At 27.5% G+C, this 22,583-nt stretch overlaps 1 protein-coding gene across 2 annotated transcripts in view; it reads right to left on the bottom strand.

The window, feature by feature from the left end:
- Positions 1 to 22,583, bottom strand: part of LOC122506404 (ELKS/Rab6-interacting/CAST family member 1-like) — a 436,083-nt gene that overhangs the window by 110,983 nt on the left and 302,517 nt on the right. For both annotated transcript variants that reach the window (XM_043618552.1, XM_043618551.1), the window contains exon 4: positions 12,468 to 12,523. In XM_043618552.1, the coding sequence (XP_043474487.1) occupies positions 12,468 to 12,523 (56 nt within the window). The remainder of the gene's footprint in view (positions 1 to 12,467; positions 12,524 to 22,583) is intronic.

Genomic DNA, 22,583 nt, shown 5'->3' on the forward strand with positions numbered 1-22,583 from the left:
CATCCAACACGTCGCCGGATCAGGTCGGCGCAAGGTCTTCAGGACTGCCTTAGAGGAAGCTAAGAAGACCCTGTCAAGAACAAGGAGGAAATAATGGCCAGAAGAAGAGCGGCACGGAAGAGTCGCGCCAGGGACTAAATGGGACCATCCATCTGCGAAGTCTGAAGCCAAAAGGTATTTCCGTAGGGGGATAGAAGGTTCGAAACCCAGGGGAAACAAGAAGAGGTTTTAGTCGGTATTGTGACTGCCGTAAAAAGCAGGTATGTGAGGTTTCTTTTTTTTCCTTGCACTTTGTGCGAGTCCGACATACCCCAGGTAAGTGGGATCTTCCTGGGCATGCGTAAATGCATTTCCTCTTCTCCCCCGTGAATAAAAAAAAATAAAAAAAAAATAATAATAATAACTAATCATAATTATTTTGTAATTCATTATAAACTACTAGTACCTAATAATAATAGTAATAAAAATAACTAGTACTAATAAATAATAATTATTTGAAAGTATAATAATTTAAAGTTGTATTATTGAAAGAGTGAAAAAAAATAGAGAAAAACGAAAATGGCTCTTGATCGTGAGAAACGTAAAAGTCAGTCATCTTCGTAATGTTTGTTTTGGGGAGGTGAAAGACGCAAGCAAAGATATATATATATATATATATGAAACGAGGGTACTCTTGGTGTTCAAATTATTCGATTTTTTTGTGCGCATGATATTCGTGCTGTCGATTCTTAATACTCAAAGGTTATTGAGGTTCCCTTCAAATATTTCATTCGATTTTTCTGATGCCATTCAAGCCACGTAGACACATCCTAAATCCTAGGACTAACAGGCACAGAGGAAATGCAATTTGAAAGGATTCGTACAAAAATCAAACGAGTTTTCTTGAAAGTCTCGAAAAACCTAATTGAAAAAATTGTTTTTAATTCCAGTTTCTACTTCTTTTTTTCTAAATTTTGCGAATTTAAAATATTGACTATTTAATTATTCCCCTCTCTAGATCTGAATTAGTATAATAAATTTCTATAGAAAGTGACTAATTGTCGTCCACCAAATGATTTAGTAATAATTTTACTATCAATCAGTGAAATTTTTTAAATTATTAGTATAGAATTTCACTATTGTAAGTAGTACTTAACTTATTCAGATTTAGAAAGTCTAAATCTGAATTAGTAAAAATATGTCCAATAATATAAATTAGTGAATGAATTTTTACTATAAATTAAAAAAGTTTTCCAATTGAAATATGTACTTTTTTCAATAATTCATTAGTAAAAGTACCAATTCATAGTAAAAAGTCATTCAGTAATTCAAAATAGTTAAAATGTTTACTAATTCATTTTCAGCGTAAATAATTCATTCACTAAATAAATTCATTAAATTCGTAAATTCATTCACTAATTTATATTATTGGACATATTTTTACTAATTCAGATTTAAACTTTCTAAATCTGAATAAGTTAAGTACTACTTACAATAGTGAAATTCTATACTAATAATTTAAAAAATTTCACTGATTGATAGTAAAATTATTACTAAATCATTTCTATTCAGCTATAAATTTGTTTTCTCTTAATATTTCAAAAACTTTTTCTTGAATTTAAAAATAAAAAATTGATATGAATTAATACATTATAAAATTAAATAATAAAATTTTAAATACTAATTACAATTAACGTAATTATATGTTAATTTTATAAAAATTAATTTAATGTATTTTGAATAATATAATTATTAAATTTTTTCAAATTCAGTAAAAATATTTTATAATTTTTCACTTGTAGAAAAATTTTTCAAAATAAAAAAATAATATATTTACATTGGAAATTTAGTGGCATTACGTTTGAGTTCTGCATGAATTTTTGGAAGAGAGACAGAGATAAATAATGACATTTGGCCTGGAAACCACTCGAAATTTTTCCAATATTTTTTTTGTTAAAGGTAAAAATTTTTTTACTGTAGAAAAAGTCTCATTTAAAAATGTGTCTAAAAATTCAACTTTACTAGTCAACATAATTAAAAAATAAATTAACGTTCAAAGCCGAAAGGCATGAACAATGTGTAACAGACAAATTAATAAATTATTAAAATAACAAAATTAATTAATAATTAATAGTAATAAATTATTATATTAATAAATATAAGTTAAATAATATAGTATATTAAGCAACACGAGAATAAAGGCAGCCATTTTTTTACGGTGATTTTTGTGACACGAGTGTCACAAAAATCACCGTAAAGAAATTGGCTGCCTTTATTCTCGTGTTACTTACGATATTTTTTATTCCTAATGCACAAAAGTGGCGATTTCAGATAGCAGACGACAGGGAGTAAAAGTCATTCACTTGTTCGACTTGTATGAAAATGGCGGCCGTTTTCTCCCAATGGCAAGAAAAATGTATGTGAACAGCTAATTTTCTTGCCCTTGGGAGAACACGGCTGCCATTTTCATAAGGTCGAAGAAATGAATGACTTTCCTCCCTGTCGTCCGCTATCAGAAAGCGCCATTTTTGTGCATGTGAGATAAAAAATACTTTAATTATTTAAATTTTGCATCTTAAATTAAGACTTCCTGTCAGACTTAAAATAAGATTTTCCAAATAACACTCAATATAAAATTCACATTCTTGGAATATACTATACATTTGTATTTTCGAAAAAATTTTAAAAAATATTCTGTATACATATTTTTAGGAATATAAAAATTGCTCGTTTGGAATAATAGAAGATTTATATGATCAAAATATTTTGGGAACATTCAATTGAAATTTCGTCGAAATATTATGCTTTATCATTTTCATATTATTATCAATTTGGTTATTGAGACTATAATTTATTTTTCTGTACCGTATATTAACAAATTATTAATTGATTAAAATATATTGTTTTTGTTAAAAATTTAATTTTTCATTAAAACAAATAAATTTAAATTTTAGTTGAAATTTAATTTTAATGAAATTAAAAGTAAAAAATTAAACTATAATGTTTTGATTCCTTATATTTATAATTCTATAATATTCCAATGGAATACTTCTACATTATTCAATATTAGAATAATATATTCCTACATTATTTCAATGAAATATTGCTTTTTAAAATATATGAATATTACAGAAATATAGAAGGAAACTTTTTAAAGGTTCAAATGAAATATTCCAGGAATATGCATGGAATATACCACGATATTAACTTAATAATTTCTAGAGTCATAATCTTTCTTTACCTCAAAATAAATTTATAATTTATTAATATATACAGTAAAAACTGATAATAACAATTAAATAAAACTTATATTTTCATAAAATTTTAAAGGAAAATATCTGTAAAATTTTGATGAAACTGTGTAAAATTAGTTAAACATTTTAATATTCCTAAAATGTGGATAGAATATTCCTAATGTAGGGGGGGAGACTGGGTTAAATCCGCTCACAGGGTAAATTCGCTCACTAGCGATTTGACGCTATGAACTCAACTTAAGATATGGAGATATTGGTACTGTGAATAGTACTTAACATTCAACTTATATTAACGAACTTTTGTTTAGTTTCATGAATCCAACATAGAATCAGAGGCGATCAAATGTTTTTGGAGGTGTCAGAAAAAAACGTTTTTTGGATTTTTAAGTTTTTCGATTATTATTTTTGAGTCTTAATTTATTTGGCAAATGTTTTTTGTTGCTATTGGATGTCCTTCTTCGAAGTACATATATAGTTTTGTCTTATTTCAAAAAGATTTAATTAAATTTATTCTGAAATGTGAGGAATACACTCGAGGTAAAGTCGCTCACGTGAAGTCGGTGTAAAGCCGCTCACTTAGTTTTTAATTTAAAATTTAGAATAAAATAATTTCACGTACACTGAGAGAAGTCCGAGGCGCAATAGTTCCCGCTAGGCGCCACTATGCTTTACTCTGCTTGTCGCGTTTTAGTTGTTTCGACTCGATTCGGTGCTGAGACGCCCCGAATCCAGTCAAACATTATTCTCGCATATGAGAAAACAACTGGTGTAGTGTTGCATTCGATCGAGAAATCGCTCGAAAAAAACGAGAAATCTCGTGAAGAAGACAATGAAAAAAATTGAATGTGATTTATCATTCAATTTTTTTCATTGTCTTCTTCACGAGATTTCTCGTTTTTTTTTTTTCGAGCGATTTCTCGATCGAATGCAACACTAAACTGGTGGCAAAAACTGAAAGTTCTGCGTAATCTCGCTTCGGGACGTTCCACGTTTCGCATCGGGGCTTGAGACGTCACGATTTGAGGGTTCACATAAAAACATTCAAAAGTACCATTCAAGGCTCGCATGGGACGTATTAGTTCCCGGACTTCTCTCAGTTATATTTTAACAATAACAAAATTTATGACTTGTTAAGACAAAAATTGTAACTACATTTCATTTTCCCTTAATAAAATATAACATTATTGAAATCCACAGTTGTAATTCATGAAACCTATATTCATTATTTATTAAACCAATTTGTTGTTTATAGAATTGTTTATAGAATTCATAGATTATCAATAATAAATCATACTTAAGACGGGAATAGGACGAATTTTAATTTTTTTTAAAATAAAACTGTTCTGTCTTGAAAAGATAAAGTGAGCGGGTTTACCCTGGAAAATTGTGATTTTCAATTTTGGTATATGTGTATTAAAAAGTTTCTTTAAGTAAAACTAAAAAAAATAAATTAAAAACACATTTTTATTTTTTTAGTAGAAATCATAAACTTTCAAATGATATAAATTAACTTGGATTTAGAGAATAATTTTCTAGATTTTTACCGATCTGAAAAAAGTGAGCGGGTTTACCCCACACTGAAAAAAAATTTATTTGATTCAAATAACCGATTAATTGAATATCATCAATTTAATATTTAATTGAATCAAATAATATTTATTGGAGTCAATTAAATGGTATTTGCTTCAAGTACTGAAATTGTTGGTTCAAATACCATTTAATTGACTCCAATATAAATATTATTTGATTCAAGTAAATATTTAATTGATAATAGTCAATTAATCGGTTATTTGAATCAATTAAATTTTTTTCAGTGCAGTTTCCCCTACGCTGGAAAAACAATTTATATGATTGTAATAAACGATTTATGTAATATAAATAAAAATTATTTGACTCAAGTAGATATTTATTTTATAATAGACAAGTAACCGGTTATTAAATTCAAATAAATTGTTTTCAATGTATCAAGTGTTATTGGAATTTCTGAAATATTTAATATATTCCAGAAATTCCTATAACATTGAATATTCCATTCATATATTCATATATCTAGTAGGAATATTTCATTTCATTTCATTTCCCATTTTTTCATGAGTGGAAAAATGCTTAAAACGTAAAAAAAAGAATGACAAAAATTTTTCGTATTTTCTTCCTAAAAGCTAATGAAATTATGAAAAGACTGACACCTAATCGAAAAATTTTCGTCGACTATTCTGTCAGGTACAGAAAAAATACTGGATTTTGCATGCTTTTCGTAATTTTTTAATTTCTCGCAAACTAATTAACTTTTTTTAGCGTTCTTGGTCTTGTTTCAATCTCTATTCAATGTAGAATTAAAATTAATTAATGGTATTGTGATATAAATTTTTATTTATTTATTTATTTATTCAAGAAGTTGACGGGTAAAACCCTTTCGTACAAAGTACTAAAATAACTAAAGACTGTACTTAAATTAATAACTAAAAGCTAACTGGCCGCATTATTATTTACATCCGTAGTTATGATACGCAAATTTTTTATAAACGCACTAAGAGTATTTTTCCAAAAAAATTTGAAACTGTGAAAGTCGGATAAAAAAATTTTGAAAAACAGATTGACACTTTTTCAACAAAAAAATTATTTTTTTAAATTAAATAATTAAGTAATTAAAAAAAAGCTTTTTTAAATTTTAGTATATCTATTTAATGAACATATTTTACATTGACCTTTTTGACACTTTAATATTCATGATAATTTTTTGAATTTTTTTAATCCTACTTTTACGGTTTTAAATTTTTTTGGAAAAATGTATTTCACAATACCAGTTAATAATTTAGATTCTACATTAAATAGAGATTAAAACAAGACCAAGAGCGCTAATAAAAGTTAATTAGTTTTCGAGAAATTAAAAAATTACGAAAAGCATGCAAAATCCAGTATTTTTTCTGTATCTGACATAATAGTCAACAAAAATTCTTCGATCAGGTGTCAGTCTTTTAATAATTTAATTAGCTTTCAGGAAAAAAATACGAAAACTTTTTTCATTCTTATTTTCTACGTTTTAAGCATTTTTCCACTCATGAAAAAAGGGGCGTCCTGATACTCACGGACGGTAGTGTATATGAATCCTACATGAAAACACGTTGTTCAGAGGGTTTTATAAGTGCTAAATTTATTGTCAACTTAAAAATTAAAAATGGCGGATTCAATATGGCGCAAAATTTAAATGTTTATGCGTTTCAATTAAAATGCGTTACACTGGGGTTTTCCAGGTCACTGAATCCGAATTTAATATTTCTGAGGTTAGTGAATTTTGGGTCCGCCAATTTAAATTCTTAAAATTTGAGATTAAATTCGAATTCAAAGACTCCACAAACCCCCAAGTAAAAATTTTAAACAAATACATTAATTTTTTAAAATTTTGATCGCCAAATCAAATTTTTTTAAAAAAGTTTACTTTACCGTTTGTAGCCCAAAAATGTTTTTTCATCAGACTGCGAAGGGATTAAAATTAATTTAGATTTAAAAACAATAATTAAATTAATTTTAATTACAATTTTATAACTTTATTATATTTTAAAATTAATCATTATATAATATTGTAACATAGCTTTCAAAAAGCTGTCATTTTATTTGTTTTCGTGAATTACGAGTTTTCTAATTGCTCCCGCGAATAATGTGTTTTCATTTAGAAGCTATCGATGTACTCAATATTACAGTATTGAATTATTGCAATTGGAATGTAGTAGGAATATTTCATTGAAATATTATAAGAATATTCGAGTGGAATATTATTTTTTAAATATACAACTTTTTTAGTTCAAAATATTTTGTCAATTTATTAAAATGGTACGAAAGTTAATTAGTATAATATATTTAATACTACTGATAAAAACATTTTTATAAAATTCTAAATGAATATCACCACAATATTTCGATGGTATATTCTTAAATTATTTCACAAGAACATTCCAAAGGTCGGACATTTTTATATTCCAAAAAGGTTGATGGAATATTCCATGGCATTGCTCTCTAAATCTGAAATGAAATTTTACTGATTTTCAGTGACTCTATGCTTACGATTTCAATTAGTGAAACTTTACTGGAAGTCTGTTATAGATATAGATAAGTCTGTTAATATAGAAATATCAGTCATTTTTCAATGATTGTCCAATTAAAAAATAACTGAAATTTTTAATATGCGTCACTGAAATTTTAGTTATTTTTAATTGACCAATTTTACTGATTCAGATTTAGGAGACAGGATATTTTGTGAATATGAATAAAATACGTTTTGCGTTTGGGGTGAGTTCACTTTTTTACTGTAATATTAATTTTACTTGATAATAACATGACAGTTGAGTGAAAATAAAAAATTTAAATTTCCTAAGAATAGACAAAAAAAGAAAGAGAGAGACTTTTACATATGTACATAAACAGAGACAATTTTCCCGGGTTTGAAACTGAATTATGCAGACCTGCCTTGTAACTTTCCATATATGACATCCACTGTGTCGCCAGACTTGTTGTTGGCAATAACTTCTAGATTATGTAGATCAATTCCTGCCTCACGATCGATGAAACAAAATATATATGAGATACACTACTTTACTAAAGTAACTTTATTTCGCATTGTATATATCGAGTGACTTCCGACGGCCAAGAACTTTTTTTGTAAACATGCCCCAAAAAAGAAAAGGATCCACAATAATTTAATTTGACAAAACAAATCAAAATCATTACTCTCTCGTTGTAATTGGATTTTGAATTTTTCTCAATTAAAAAGAGTTTTTTATCCCACATGCACAAAAAAGGCGCTTTTAGATAGCTGGCGACAGGGAGTAAAGTCACTCATTTGTTCGACCATATGACAATGGCGTCCATTTTCTCCCAAGAGGAAAACATAACAGCTGATCCCATGCGTTATTTTTGCCCAAGGGAGAAAACGGCCGCAATTTTCATATAAGTCGAACAAGTGACTGACTTTTATAGACACAAATTTTATATATATCCGAACTTAGTTTTCATAAAAAAAAATATGTCCACATGGAGGAGGAAGAAACAAAAAACAACACATTCCCCAAACTTGTCAATTTTAATTACATAGGTTGTTAAATGTTATAATTCGTTAAAATTTCTGCATATTATAATAAAATTTTATACAAGCAATTAAATTTTATTTCAAAATCTTGTATAACATAAAACTTTTGAGTCACTGTTTACTATTTCGTCGCAACGACATAAACACGTCCGTCCTCGACGAGTGCTCAAGACAAACTCCGACTGACTTTTATTCCCTGTCGTCTGCTATCTGAAATCGACACTTTTGTGCATTAAGGCCAACGCAGAATAGATCTGTAACCGGAACCGCAATCGTAAGCGTAACCGTAAGAATGAGTTAAAGAAGGATAGGTATATTGTTTATCCTTCTCTAACTCATTCTTACGCTTACGGTTACGATTGCGGTTCCGGTTACAGATCTATTCTGCGTTGGCCTTTAGGAATAAAAAATATCGTAAGGCTGCGGTTACACCTCTGCAGGCAGCCTGCCTGCCTGCAGGTTGTCATGGTAACGTACAAGAGTAAGAGAGTCAGTGACTTCCAACTTCTCCCTTACTCTCGTTGCTCCTGCCTGCGCAGGCAGGCAGCCTGCAGAGGTGTAACCGCAGCTTAAGTAACACGAGAATAAAGGCAGCCATTTGTTTACGGTGATTTTTGTGACACGAGTGGAGGTCGAAGGCGCCCTCGACCTCCACTCGTGTCACAAAAATCACCGTAAACAAATGGCTGCCTTTATACCCTTGTTGCTTAATATACTATAATTGATTTGTGATTTTTTTTAATTAAACAGACTAATTAGAACTGCTGTAATTAATGAATTAATTGATATGTCCATCTAGTTACTTTCAACTGCTCCTATAACATGTATAAAATTACATTCTCTTTTGTTTGTAATTTTCTTTTACGATTTAATAATCGTAAATTATTATTATTTAAATAAATTTTCTTTTTTTGAAAAAAAGAAAAATTTGATTTGTTTTTGAAAATCCTTTTTTTTCCTTTTGAAATATAATGCATTTAACATTTAGAGTAGAATTCACGATAAGAGGTACGTGATGATGAAGATGGTGCGGTGCAAGGGACATGTACTAATTGTGCAAATGAGAGAGCAGGCTATACATAGTGATATAAGGAGCAAATGGTCATGATGCAAATATTATATATATATATATATAGCAGTGACGATGGTATTCGCGTGTGATCGCATATAATGTATATATGAGTGTATTGCACTTTTATTTACTTTTTTTAAATGAATATAGCATATGTATTAATTCCACCAGGTGCTACATAATTACCGGATCTTACCATTTCTTTTCCTATACATTATTTTATTTTAGAAAGAGGCATAAACTCATTTTCAATAATTTTCAAAAATATTAAATATTCTTAAATTTCTAAGTGCGAAATTGGGGGATTTTCTAAGTGCAAGATTGGCCCAAAATTAAGCTTGAATTTACCCAGTATTGGCTAGTAGAATTTTATTTCAAAGAATTTTATTTTTGCAGAATGCTTATTTGACGAATCTTTTGTTTAATCGGATTTTAATTAACTTGAATTTCTACTTAACAGAATGTTTATTTGCACCCTGAACAACAAATAAATTTTATATGAACGTAAATAAAATTTTTATCTAAACCAAATAAATATTTTTTTGTAATTTCTATTACAAAGACAAATATTACTATTTAATTATTTTTAATTTAATATAGAATTATCTATATTTAAAATTATGAATTAATATTTTCAAACAAATTTTTATTTGAAAGAATTTTCATTCATCAGAATTTTTAATTAACAAAATATTCCGTATTTTTGAACTCCAATTCAATTCCTATTTCAGCTAATTTTTATTTTTAGGAATAGTAATTTGAATAGAAATTTTCATAAAGACGAACAGTCATTTCATTAAAATTGCAAATTGAAAAAAATATATTCAGACTAATTTTAGAATTATAGCTAGTTTATCAAAGTATTATTATTCGTCAGTTTTAAAACTCGTAACGAAACGATTCTGTCATTTGCAATTTCAATTTAAATAACCATTTATCGTTAGGTATATAAGAATTCTTATAAATGTTCATTCGTGTAAATAAAAATTAGCAAAAATAGAAATTTTTGAATTTGTAAATGCATTATATTTAACATTACGTTAAGAAAATTTGTTTGAATAAAAAATCGATTAACAAAATTTTTTACAATAAAATATAAGAGTAAAAAATTGATATAATTGATTATTCAGATAAATAAAAATTTTTATGTATATTACCCAATGGGAAATTTAAAACTGGCGGAGTACTGCGCCAGCACTGGCAGTACTGGCAGCTACGCTGACAGACAGCACTGGCATAACTCTGGGATGATAACGCTGTCTAACGCTGGCGAAGTACTGCCTGCCAGCGCTGCCAGACAGCGCTGGCGCAGTACTGGACCAGTGCTGGCTGAGAATATTGCCACAATAAATGCCGTATTGTTATTAATTAGTCGTAAATTAATAATTATAAATAATTTAACAACAAAATGGTAAATAATATTAATAAATAGTTATTATTCATAAAATATTTCTCTTCTTAAAGAAATTGTATTAAAGATGGAGACTAACAATGGATATAGTAAATTAAGTGGAAAAAAATTGTTTATAACATTTAAAAATTAAATAATAAACAATTACAGTAAGTGTGCATTAGATTTTCATATTTTAGTACCTAACGATTGGAATCTAGAAATATCGCAAACCTATGAAAATAAACAAAATTGCTGACGAGGAGAATTGAACCTACGACCTACGGACTAATAGACTAACGCTCTAACCACTATGCTAACGACACATGTATACAGTAAAGTATTAACATCTCAGTATCATTCAGACATACAATTATTGAGTCAAAGATGAGAAAAAAATAGAGATACGTTTAGAAATAATAAATTGAAATAAAAAAATTAAACTAAATTTTTAATATTTAAATTAAATTACTTTACTTATTGCATTTAACATTTGTGCGTGGTAAATTACGTGGTAATTTTTTAATAATTTTTTATTCATAGTAAGAAGTATAATAGTATTTTAATAGGAACCAAATTATTATTGAGATTAAAGTTTAAATTTTGTTTATAATTTTAATTTGTTTAAATAATTTATTATTTACAAAATTAGACAATTTATGTTAAATTGTTATTATTAAATTTAATAAAAATAAAAAATGAACAACTGAAAAGTAAAATATAAATTTTTTTCAATACATTTATATTTATAAACATTCACAAACTTTTTTTATAATTTTTTTCAAGTTTATGGCAAAAAAGCAATGTTGGCAAAGAGCGTTGTGAACAATTTTTCTATACTCAGCCAGCACTTGCCGCCATGGCTTGTCCAAGCTTCGGCGAAACAAAAATTCTGTACTGCGCCAGCACTAAATGTCGAGGCTCGGCTAGACTACGCCAAACAATCGTCTGAGTACTAAGCCAGTGGTGAACATCGGCACTATACTGGCATTTCCCATTGGGTAGGTGAAAATTCAAGTTTTTATATCCAAAAGACAAATATTTGCCTCGGACATATTTATACAATACTGGGCCAACCTGGGGCCTTCTTTTCCAACGTTTCACCTCGCACTTAAAGTGTTCCTGCTATATCTTCGGGTCAAGCAAAATTATTGAAAATCGCTTTCCCCTTTACTTATCGCTTGTCTCTGAATCGAAAAATTGCAATTCACAATTTTTATCACTTTTTCTTTCCATTTTTAGTACGTTCCGAAAATTGTTCACTTAAATTTAAATGTCCTCAAAGAAAATACCTAAATTACCAAAAAAATTGATTTACAAAATCTAAAAAAAGTTTTTAAATTACAGTGAAATATCTAATTACAATTAAATTAAATTATTCTATTTTATAAAGTTTCTTATTTAGACTTTACGAAAAAGATATGAAATTGTGTGAAATTAATATTTTATAATGAAAAGAAAATTGAATTGTTATTTTTCGAGGCAGGGAAAATAGAGTTCTTTACGAATGTAATTATGAAGTTTTTTGTGAATGACGATGAAATTACGCTAATTTGTGAATTGAAAAAAAATGATAAATAAATAAGCCACGCAGCGAAGTTCTACTGGCAAGCAGCTACGTACAATCATAATGAGACGCGAAACGAGGGAATCGCGACCGATAGGTTAAAAATTGTTAGAATTCTTAAAGACCTGCTTCTGGGCCATGGACTGCATCTGCTGGAACATGATCCTCTCTTCCTCTTTTCCTGAAACAGTAGATATCACACTAGATCTTTCAATAAAAGACATTTTTTTATGTTTTCATTACTACTCTTGTTCATTCCCCAATTAAATGGAATATTCCATTGACATTTCTTAAATATTAATTTCTAAACATTGGAAATAGCACAAAAGATGCGACAAACAGTAGGACAAATTGTGTGCGTTAATCCAGTGCGTCTGGTGTGCCTTTTTGGAACAGCAGACATAATTTTTCAGCACAGATATTTCGTTACACTTTCTGCACCTGCTCTTAAGGTGGTGTACACCTTAAGAGTTCTTAAGTTAAGAACTTAAGTTCACTTCTTAGGTTAAGAAGTGTACACTCGTGCAGGCAACGAGAACAGGCCTATTGTATATTGAACTTAATCTTTTTTTAATTTAATCAATTACAAAGACAATTATTAGTATATTTAATAGAATATAAAAAATAAAAAAGCAGAAAATAAATAATTATACTAAGAAAAATAAAATAGGCAATTTTTCCCCGTTTTTCTAAAATTTTTAGAAAATTTACTTATTAGACCAATTAAAATGAGATTCTAACTCCTCCTACTTCAAGAAAGCCACAATTGAGGCCTTGGATCCAATAACTCGCCCGACGCTCGAAGGCACGCGCTAATACCAGTCGGGTAGCAGTGAGTGGCCCAGAGGCACTCACTGCTCACTGACTGGCAGTTGCGCGTTCCTCCGAGCGTCGGGCGAGTTATTGGATCCAAGGCCTCAATTAGTCTTAACCCATTAAGAAAAAAAGACTGCTGGACAATAAAAATAAACTCCTTCTATTTTCAAAATGCAATTTTTTATTTGTTGGTTGAGTTAAACAAAATGGAAAAAATAATTAATATTTAAAAAATAAATCATATAATTCCAACCCCCAAAAGTTGAATTTCGATGCACCAATCAGTCACAACACGGCTTTACATTTTTAATGATGAATCGATGACGGATTAACATTTTTTAATTTTCGAAGGCTTATTTTAAAGCTAAAATTCCAACGAAGATTTCTGTGTTTTTAAAAAAATTGTATCTGAATTTTTCTAGATTTTTGAAAAAGTTGAAGTCAAGAGAAAAAAATGAGAAAATTTGATAATAATTTTTATTTCTTTCTCACTCTACAACTCAAAAAATAGTTAATGAAATGACTTCAAAGACGGCTTATTTTACACAAAATTGAATCTTTCTAACCGTATTTAAGTTTTTTCTTGTATTTCCTTTTATTTCCGAGATATGATTAACAAAGTGATGGCATGTTTTTTATAGAGTCGCGTGTAATCGCCCGTGCAGAAATTTTGACCGGGGCCAGGTCGGGGCCAGATCGGGCCCTGATCTGGCAACCCGACCTGGCCCCGGCCTGGTTGAAACACTAAAACCATGAAGTAAGAATAAGGAGACTTCACTCTATGTGAGGAATACAGAAAAAGTGGCCCCATTCTCTATAACGTCATTCAGGAAAATTCGAATAGGCAGAGGTGGCGTTCCTTGCGGGAAAAACAAGAAACTGTCGATTTTCAAATTCAAAATGTGCTTCTGTCACATTCACATTTATTTTTGTTTATATAGGAGCACCGTGTTTGTGATTTTGTTTGAATATCCGTTATTAATATATAATAATATCAGTGTCAGTGACAAAATATTAACGAGGTATGTACATTTTCTGCATTAAATAATTAATAAAAAGTTCATTTGTTATAATTTAAATGCATTATATTGTAATTACAAATGCTAAATATATAATATTATTCGTATTATATTTTACATATCATACTTATATATAGCAATAAAGTTGTGTGTAAATATAAGTCAATTTTATATGGAAAAAAAATTTATTATACTGAATTTTAAAAATTTTAACAAATAAATACTTTTTATTTCTTAAAAAAAGTTTCTAATTTAAATTATTTCAAGCTTACAAGATGTATAAATTGAAAATATTGAGATATGATTGTTTTGAAGTGTTTACAAATATTGTTGAATAATTTTCAACTATTATTTCAATATCTTTCTAATGTCATTCTGCAGTCATGATTATGACTTTGTGTAAATAATTGATTTGTCTAGTTGTAATTCTGTACAATTTGTTTTATTTTACGAAAATATTAAATTAGATTACTTTTTGTTAATAAAATATTGCAGATGCCTTGTTGTTTTGTGCGTAATTGCAATTCTTCCGACTATCGAAACAAAAAAGAGCAATTAGATAATGAGATGAAAAGAAGATTTTTCCATGCAACGACGGTTATTATGACAAATTATTATTTATTTTTTTTATGACAATGTAAACAATATATATATATATATATATATATATATATAAAATTATAATTTTTATATCTATCGGTATTTTTGTAGGACGAAATGCTTCAAGCATGGAAAGACGTAATCCCTGGAGGGGACAAATTTGAAAAAAAACACGTAATTTGCGACTTACATTTCTTGGAAGAAGAAATTATAAGAAATTATAAAACTGCAGTGGAAGACGAAAAATTGCAAGTTTCTGTTATAAGAGTGTCTTTAAAAAAGGGAGCAGTTCCATCAATTTTTAATACATCTTCAGATACAAAGAAAACAAAAACAAAAGTTGTAAATATTTTTAGTCCACCGCCCGGTAATCGAAATTTCAAAAAAGAATCGAAATTTGAAAATATTTTTAACAACTGCGAAAGTGTACCATTACAGGTATTATAAAAATGAATAATTGAAAATAATTCAATATTAAATTAAATTCAATATTATTAATATACTAGCATGAATTGAATTATTTTCCTAAATAATAAAACTCATCGAAGAATTTCAATTATTTTTATTACTATTTTAAAATATCATCGAAAATTTCAGTTATTATCACAAATAAAGTTTTCCACAAAAATTCAATTATTCAAACTAATAAAATTTTCATAATATTTATTATATTTCGAAAAAATTAATTATTTAAAACAATGTTCATAAAATTCTTATTATTTGAATTTGAATTCTTAAGAATTCAATTACTTTAAAAAATAATAAAATTTTCCACAGAAATTCAATTCTTTTTAAATATTTTAATAAACTTTTCCGCAATAATTCAATTATTTTCAAAAATAATAAAATTCTTCTCTGCAATTCAATTAATTTTGAGAATTATAATAAAATTCCTAGAATATATATCTGTATTATTTGTTTTAATTTTTTTAATAATGATTTTAAGGTTTTTGTAAAAAACAAGGAAATATTTCTTGAGCAGTGGCAGTTTGTAAATAATGTGGAAGATATTACTAACTTGCTGGTATTTGTCTCAAGCCTTTTACCCTGTGCTGAAAGCAATTTTGAAAGGTGTGAATTCATTAATATAATTTGTGATATTTTTTTTCCAAAAATAATTTTTTACATTTAAAATATTGTTTTAAAAATTGCAGAGACAATTTTTATACAATTATATAATAATTATTCTTTTAATTGTAGATCTGTACATTGCCGTGGATACATCATTAGAAAAGAAACTGGGACTCCAGGCAGGCAACAACAATTTTGTTTTCCGTGTTCGAAATCAAAAATTTCTGAAAAACAAAAACTTAGACAGAAGGGTAAAAATCTGTTTAGAAAGAAACATACTTTATTTCGAGAGAAAATAAAAACGATTAATAAGAGAAGCAAAAGATTGCAGGAAAAGGTAATGAAAAAGAGGCAACTGTTTCAATAAAATATTATACAATAATAATATATAATATTACAGTATTTATTAAATATAAATAATTATTTCTGAGTTGACTCCGACAGTCAAAATATCAATTTTATGTAAGGCACTGGCTTTAAAAACAGCTGTTTTAATATTTTTTATATATCATAATAGCTATTAATTTAAAAAAAAGGCTGGTCCTTTTTACTGAAGACTGTTTAAAAAATCAAATTTTAAATTCTAAAAAGCGATCTAATTTTTTTTCCAAACCTGTATTTAATTTATTTATATCTAATTATTTCAATAAAACATTTAAATTATTACAAACTAGCAACATATACCTCACTCGCTAACGCTCGTTCGGTTGTATTTAAACTTATTAGTTTTTACTTATTTTTTTTTTTTTTATTTGAACTAAGTAAATATTTACTGGACATAAATATTTTAATTTATGGTATCTATTAAATAGTTATTTGAACCAAATACAAATTACTTAAGTCAATTAAATAGAATAATTTAATTTAATAAATATTGCTTTAAATCAATTATAAAAATTACTTGATTAAATAATGCATAGTTTTTAATTAAAATAAATATTTATTTGAATCAATAAAATAATTTTTTTGAAATAACTAAACTTAGAAGGTTAGATTTTGAATGTTAGCCTGATTCTCTGAATAATTAGTAAGAAAAGGGCGAAGATACGTCCATTCTTTTCTTACTAATAGGATTTTCTGTAGGTAATGATCAGGGTGTTTTTTTGAAATTTTTACTGCACTATTCTTACGCATGTCACCGTCACCAATATTGTTACAATATATATTGTAACAATATTGTTACAACAAAGTCTAGACTTTGGGTTTTTGCAAGTCTAGACAATATAGTTGTATAATAATATAAATTTTTCTTTCTAAACCAGAATTTGAACATTTACAAAATTAAAACCTTATAGTGGTTAGAAAATGTAAAAAATTATTAATATTTATAAAAATATAAATTATTTTATTTAAAATCATTGTGTAATAAGACAAAAATTATGAAGTGACATTTACAAAAAATGTCATTGTACATTATACGAAATGTTATTTTTACGTATTCTCTTACTAAACCTTTCATTTTCGTCCGCTATCCTGGATTCGCCATTTTGTATTTTTAAAAAGTGACTTTGGATTCATAATCAGTGGAATTTTACTGAAAATCAGTTGAAAAGTACTAAAATATCAGTCATTCTTCACTGATTATTATTTTATTGTGATTTATTTATTAATATTGTAAATTTCTGTCAAACAAATAATTTTACTAAAAGTCAGTTGAAAATTACACTTACAGTAGTGTTTCATTCGAGCAACACGATCCGAGAAACGAACAAAAAACGATTTTCTTTTTGTTTTGATAACCAAGCTGTCATGTTCGCTCGTCTTATTGAAGTAAATTTTCATAAATGTTTATTTACATTATTCGAAGATAATTAAATCTTAAAAAATTACTATAAAAAAATTCTAATAATATTAGTTTTTAAAAATATTATAATGTTATTTTTCGAAAATAATTGAATTTCTTAAAATAATTCTTATATCCTAATTTACCTTTAAAAATTTTTTTTAAATTTTTGATAATTCAATTATTTTCAAAATTTGCAATTAAAATTCTTCAAAAAATTGTAACAAAATACTTGAAATAAATTAATTATTTTCAATTAAATTTTGCACAATTTCAACTATTCAAAAAGGTTTCTATTGTAGACATATTTGAAAAATTTAATTGTGTTAAAAAATTATTCAAAGAAATCTAAGTATACTTATTTTTAATTATCTATAACTTAATCTATTGAATTTAGAAAAATTACATCAAGAGGACAAAACTTTGTTCTTTCGTCTACTTTTGAATAATGTTTAGAAAACTAAATTTTTATTAATGTTTATTAAAAAATTATTTTATACCTAAAAATGTTAAATTTTTTTAATTTAGGCATGATTACAATCACAGGCACACAAAAAAAAAGTTGTCTGTTCATTGAACAAGACCTACATGTCTTATAGTATTTTGGCCCCCTGAATACGAATATGAAGTCAGAATTGCTCCAGCACCCTCTGTTTTTTTTAAATCGAAAAAACTACCCTTAAGTCTAAAATTCAAGAATTAAAGTAAAAAAAAATAAAAACACGGCTTTCTTCGGAGTAGAAGAATATATTTGTGCGTTTTCTTCTTTAAACAACTCAAATAATGTCAAAATTGCTCCACCACCCCTGTTTTTTTAAATAGGAGAAACTACCCTTAAATCTAAAATTCAAGAACTAAAGTCAAAGAATGAAATAACCACTTTTTTGCGAAGTAGAAGAATATATTTATGCGTTTTCTTCCTTCAACCACTCAGAAATATTGTCAAAATTGCTCCACCACCCCTGTTTTTTTAAATGGGAGAAACTACCCTTAAATCTAAAATTCAAGAACTAAAGTAAAAAAATATGAAATAACCGGTTTTCTTAGGAGTAGAAGAATATATTTATGCGTTTTCTTCCTTTAACCTCTCAGAAATAATGTCAAAATTGCTCCACCACCCCTGTTTCTTTTAAATGGGAGAAACTACCCTTAAATCTAAAATTCAAGAACTAAAGTCAAAGAATGAAATAACCAGTTTTTTTGCGAAGTCGAAAAATATATTTATGCGTTTTTTTCTTTCAACAATTTAGAAATAATGACGAAATTGCTCCATCACCCCCTGCCCTTAAATCTAAAATTCAAGAATTATAGTAAAAAATGATATAACAGGTTTTTTCCAAAGTAGAAGAATATATTTATGTACTTTTTAAAAAAGCATCAGCATTGCTTCATCACCCTCTTATTGATTTATATTGAAAAAACTACCCCTTTAAGTATGAACCCAGAGTATACTAACAACAATAAAAACAATTAGTTTTAGACAAAAGCATACGTTCCTTTATTTTTGTTCTCATAACTAAAAAGCAGAATCAGAGTTAATTTATCATTATTTGTTGTTGAAAGAAGAAAACGCATAAATATATTCTTCTACTCCGAAGAAAACCGGTTATTTCATTTTTTTTCACTTTAGTTCTTGAATTTTAGATTTAAGGGTACTTTCTTCGATTTAAAAAAAAGTAGGGGTGGTGGAGCAATTTTGACATTATTTGAGTTGTTGAAAGAAGAAAACGCATAAATATATTCTTCTACTCCGAAGAAAGCCGTGTTTTTATTTTTTTTTACTTTAATTCTTGAATTTTAGACTTAAGGGTAGTTTTTTCGATTTAAAAGAAAACAGAGGGTGATGGAGCAATTCTGACTTCATATTCGTATTCAGGGGGCCAAAATACTATAAGACATGTAGGTCTTGTTCAATGAACAGACAACTTTTTTTTTTAATAATAAAAATTAAAAATAATTATTTTTAATTTTTATTATTTAAATACACAATTAAAAATAATAATAATACTCCGCAAAAAAGCCCAACTAATAGAAAAATAAAAAAGTAGGTTAATTTTAAATTTAGATCCAACTATTACAATGTTATAGATTTATTAAGTAATATATAACAAGTAATATTATATATTTCTCTAAATAAAGATGTCTATTGACTTTTTAAAATTGATTTTCTTAAAAATTTCTTTATTAAAAGTATTAATATTTAAATTTTATAGTAATTGCTGTTTTAAAAAATCAATCCGGGAATATTTATTTTTGGTCCGGGAATTTAAAAATAATAATTCACTAGACACCTTGAATTAATTTTTAACTTGATATAATAATTTTAATTCACTAAAATGAATTTAATTTTAGTTTTTAATAGAATTAATAAAAAAGAATTTAAATGTTTTTGGATATCGATTTTTTTCAAAAAATAGGTTATTATTGTATTATTTTTAGTTGTCAGTTATGGGAAAGTCGAGAAGCAGTCGAGAAGTTCGGTCGATGACAATTAGAAAATTAGACGATACGATTTGACAATTAACAAAAGAATAAACAAGATGATCGTTTGAAAACCAAAGACGATAACCAAATAATCGCTCGAAAAAATGAAATTCGCGGATCGAAGTGAAACACTAACTTACAGAAATATAAGTCATTTTTCACTGATTATCCATTTAAAAAATTATTGTTGATGTCTGCCAAACAAATACAGGGTTGCCACGGACCTGGAAAACCTGGGAAACCCGGAATTGTCATGGAATTTTTTTTCAGTCATGGAAAACCTGAAAAATCTGGAATTGTCAGGGAATTTTATAAAGCCTGATACTAAAAGCTCAATTTTTTGTATTTGAGTCGTAAAAATTTCAAGTTTTCAAGTTGACATACAACTTTTTGATTTTAAATTTAGTGCTTACAATTGAAATCAATATGGCATTTCTAAATTTTAGTTTCTTTTGGTCTTTATCTTCCTTTAAATAATTTTTAAATTAATACATTTTAGAAACCCCAAAATGTTATGAAACTGAAGCTACCAACTTTTATGCAATGAAAATTTTTTCTTTTGCTAATTGTTTTTTAATGTAAGAAGCCCTTTAAAAAATTGCAATCGAAAAAAATTGCTTCTGAAGCAAGGAAATAATAATTTAGTTAAAATTTCGGGATATTTGGAAAATCTACGAAAAATAATTAAAAATCACTAATTTCCTTGCCTTCCTTAGATCCTCTTACAATTTTTTTAAATGACTTGTCACATTAAAATAAATAATTTGTAAAAGAAAAAATTGCTTATGAGGTGAGGAAATAATAATTTTGTTTAAATAATATATGGATTTTTCGAAAATCTGTGTAAAAAATCAAAATTAATAATTTCCCCGACTTCGATCTTTTAAAATTTTTTAAAAGGCTTCTAACATTAAAATAAATAATTAGCAAAGAAAAAATTGTCATTGAATAAACGTAGGTAACTTCAGTTTCATAAAATGTTATTAAAATGCTTTTTAAAATACTGGTTTAATAATTGTGAAAAATTCTAAACTTAACTAAATTTTTAAATTTAAAAAGATTTGCTCCTCATCTTTCTTCGGAGCGTATCTCAAATAACCTTACAAATTTTAACTTAATTTTTTGTTAATAATGAAATTAAAAATTAATAACTTATTTTGTTAACAATTTACTTAAAGGATTTTATACTTTTTGTCGTAATTAGCTAAAAACATACCAAAACAATTTTATTTCTGGTTTGGAATTTTTTAAGAAATGGTCTGGAAAACCTGGAAAAGTCATGGAATTTTAAAATCGATGTCTTGTGGCAACCCTGAAATAAATAAGTAAATACACAAGTAAATAAATAAGTTCCATTACAACACAGACAGCGCAGCATTAGCGAGTGAGGTATTTACGTATATTTAAAAAAATTTCAACAGACACTACGTGCATCAACGAACCTTAAAAAATTCAACAATTTATATTATCAATCGTTTATTAAATCTATACATATATGTGATTTGTGTATATGTAGGAGTTTATATCTGCATATGAGCAGTATACATGTGTATGTAATTTATGAACATGTGTGAGTATACATGTACATGTGATTAGTGTATATGTGTGAGTATACATGTGTGGGTGTTATGCGCGCATGCTTGATATTCATAGAACACTACTGCGCATGCCTGATATTCATAGAACACTACTGCGCATTCCTCACATTGATAGAACACTACTGCGCATGCCTGACATTCATAGAACAATAGTGCGCATGCCTGACATTGATAGAACACTACTGCGCATGCCTGATATTCATAGAACACTACTGCGCATGCCTGATATTTAAAGAACACTACTGCGCATGCGTAATATTGACAGAACACTACTGCGCATGCGTAATATTGACAGAACACTACTGCGCATGCCTAATATTGACAGAACACTACTGCGCATGTGTAATATTGACAGAACACTACTGCGCATGCGTGGCACTAATAGAACACTACTGCGCATGTGTAATATTGTCAGAACACTACTGCGCATGTGTAATATTGACAGAACACTACTGCGCATGCGTAACAGTGATAGAACACTACTGCGCATGTGTAATATTGACAGAACACTACTGCGCATGCGTAACAGTAATAGAACACTACTGCGCATGCGTAACATTGACAGAACACTACTGCGCATGCGTAACATTGACAGAACACTACTGCGCATGCGTGACATTGTGAATATGTATACATTTGTGTTAATATTATTTTTAAAAGATATACATATATATACGGCTAGGGTCGGTCGGTCGTTCTTCAACTTAATATAATATATAAGAGATAGAGGATTTTTAGGAAATAATTAAATTCTTTTGAAAAATTTCTTCAGTTTATTGAATACAATCGAATTTGTTAATAATTATTGTATTTAAAATAATTGAATTCTAGAGAAGAATTTTATTTTTTATGAAAAATAATTTGTTTCTT

Source organism: Leptopilina heterotoma, unplaced genomic scaffold (genome assembly GCF_015476425.1).
Source record: "Leptopilina heterotoma isolate Lh14 unplaced genomic scaffold, ASM1547642v1 Lhet_417, whole genome shotgun sequence".
Lineage (NCBI taxonomy): Eukaryota > Metazoa > Arthropoda > Insecta > Hymenoptera > Figitidae > Leptopilina > Leptopilina heterotoma.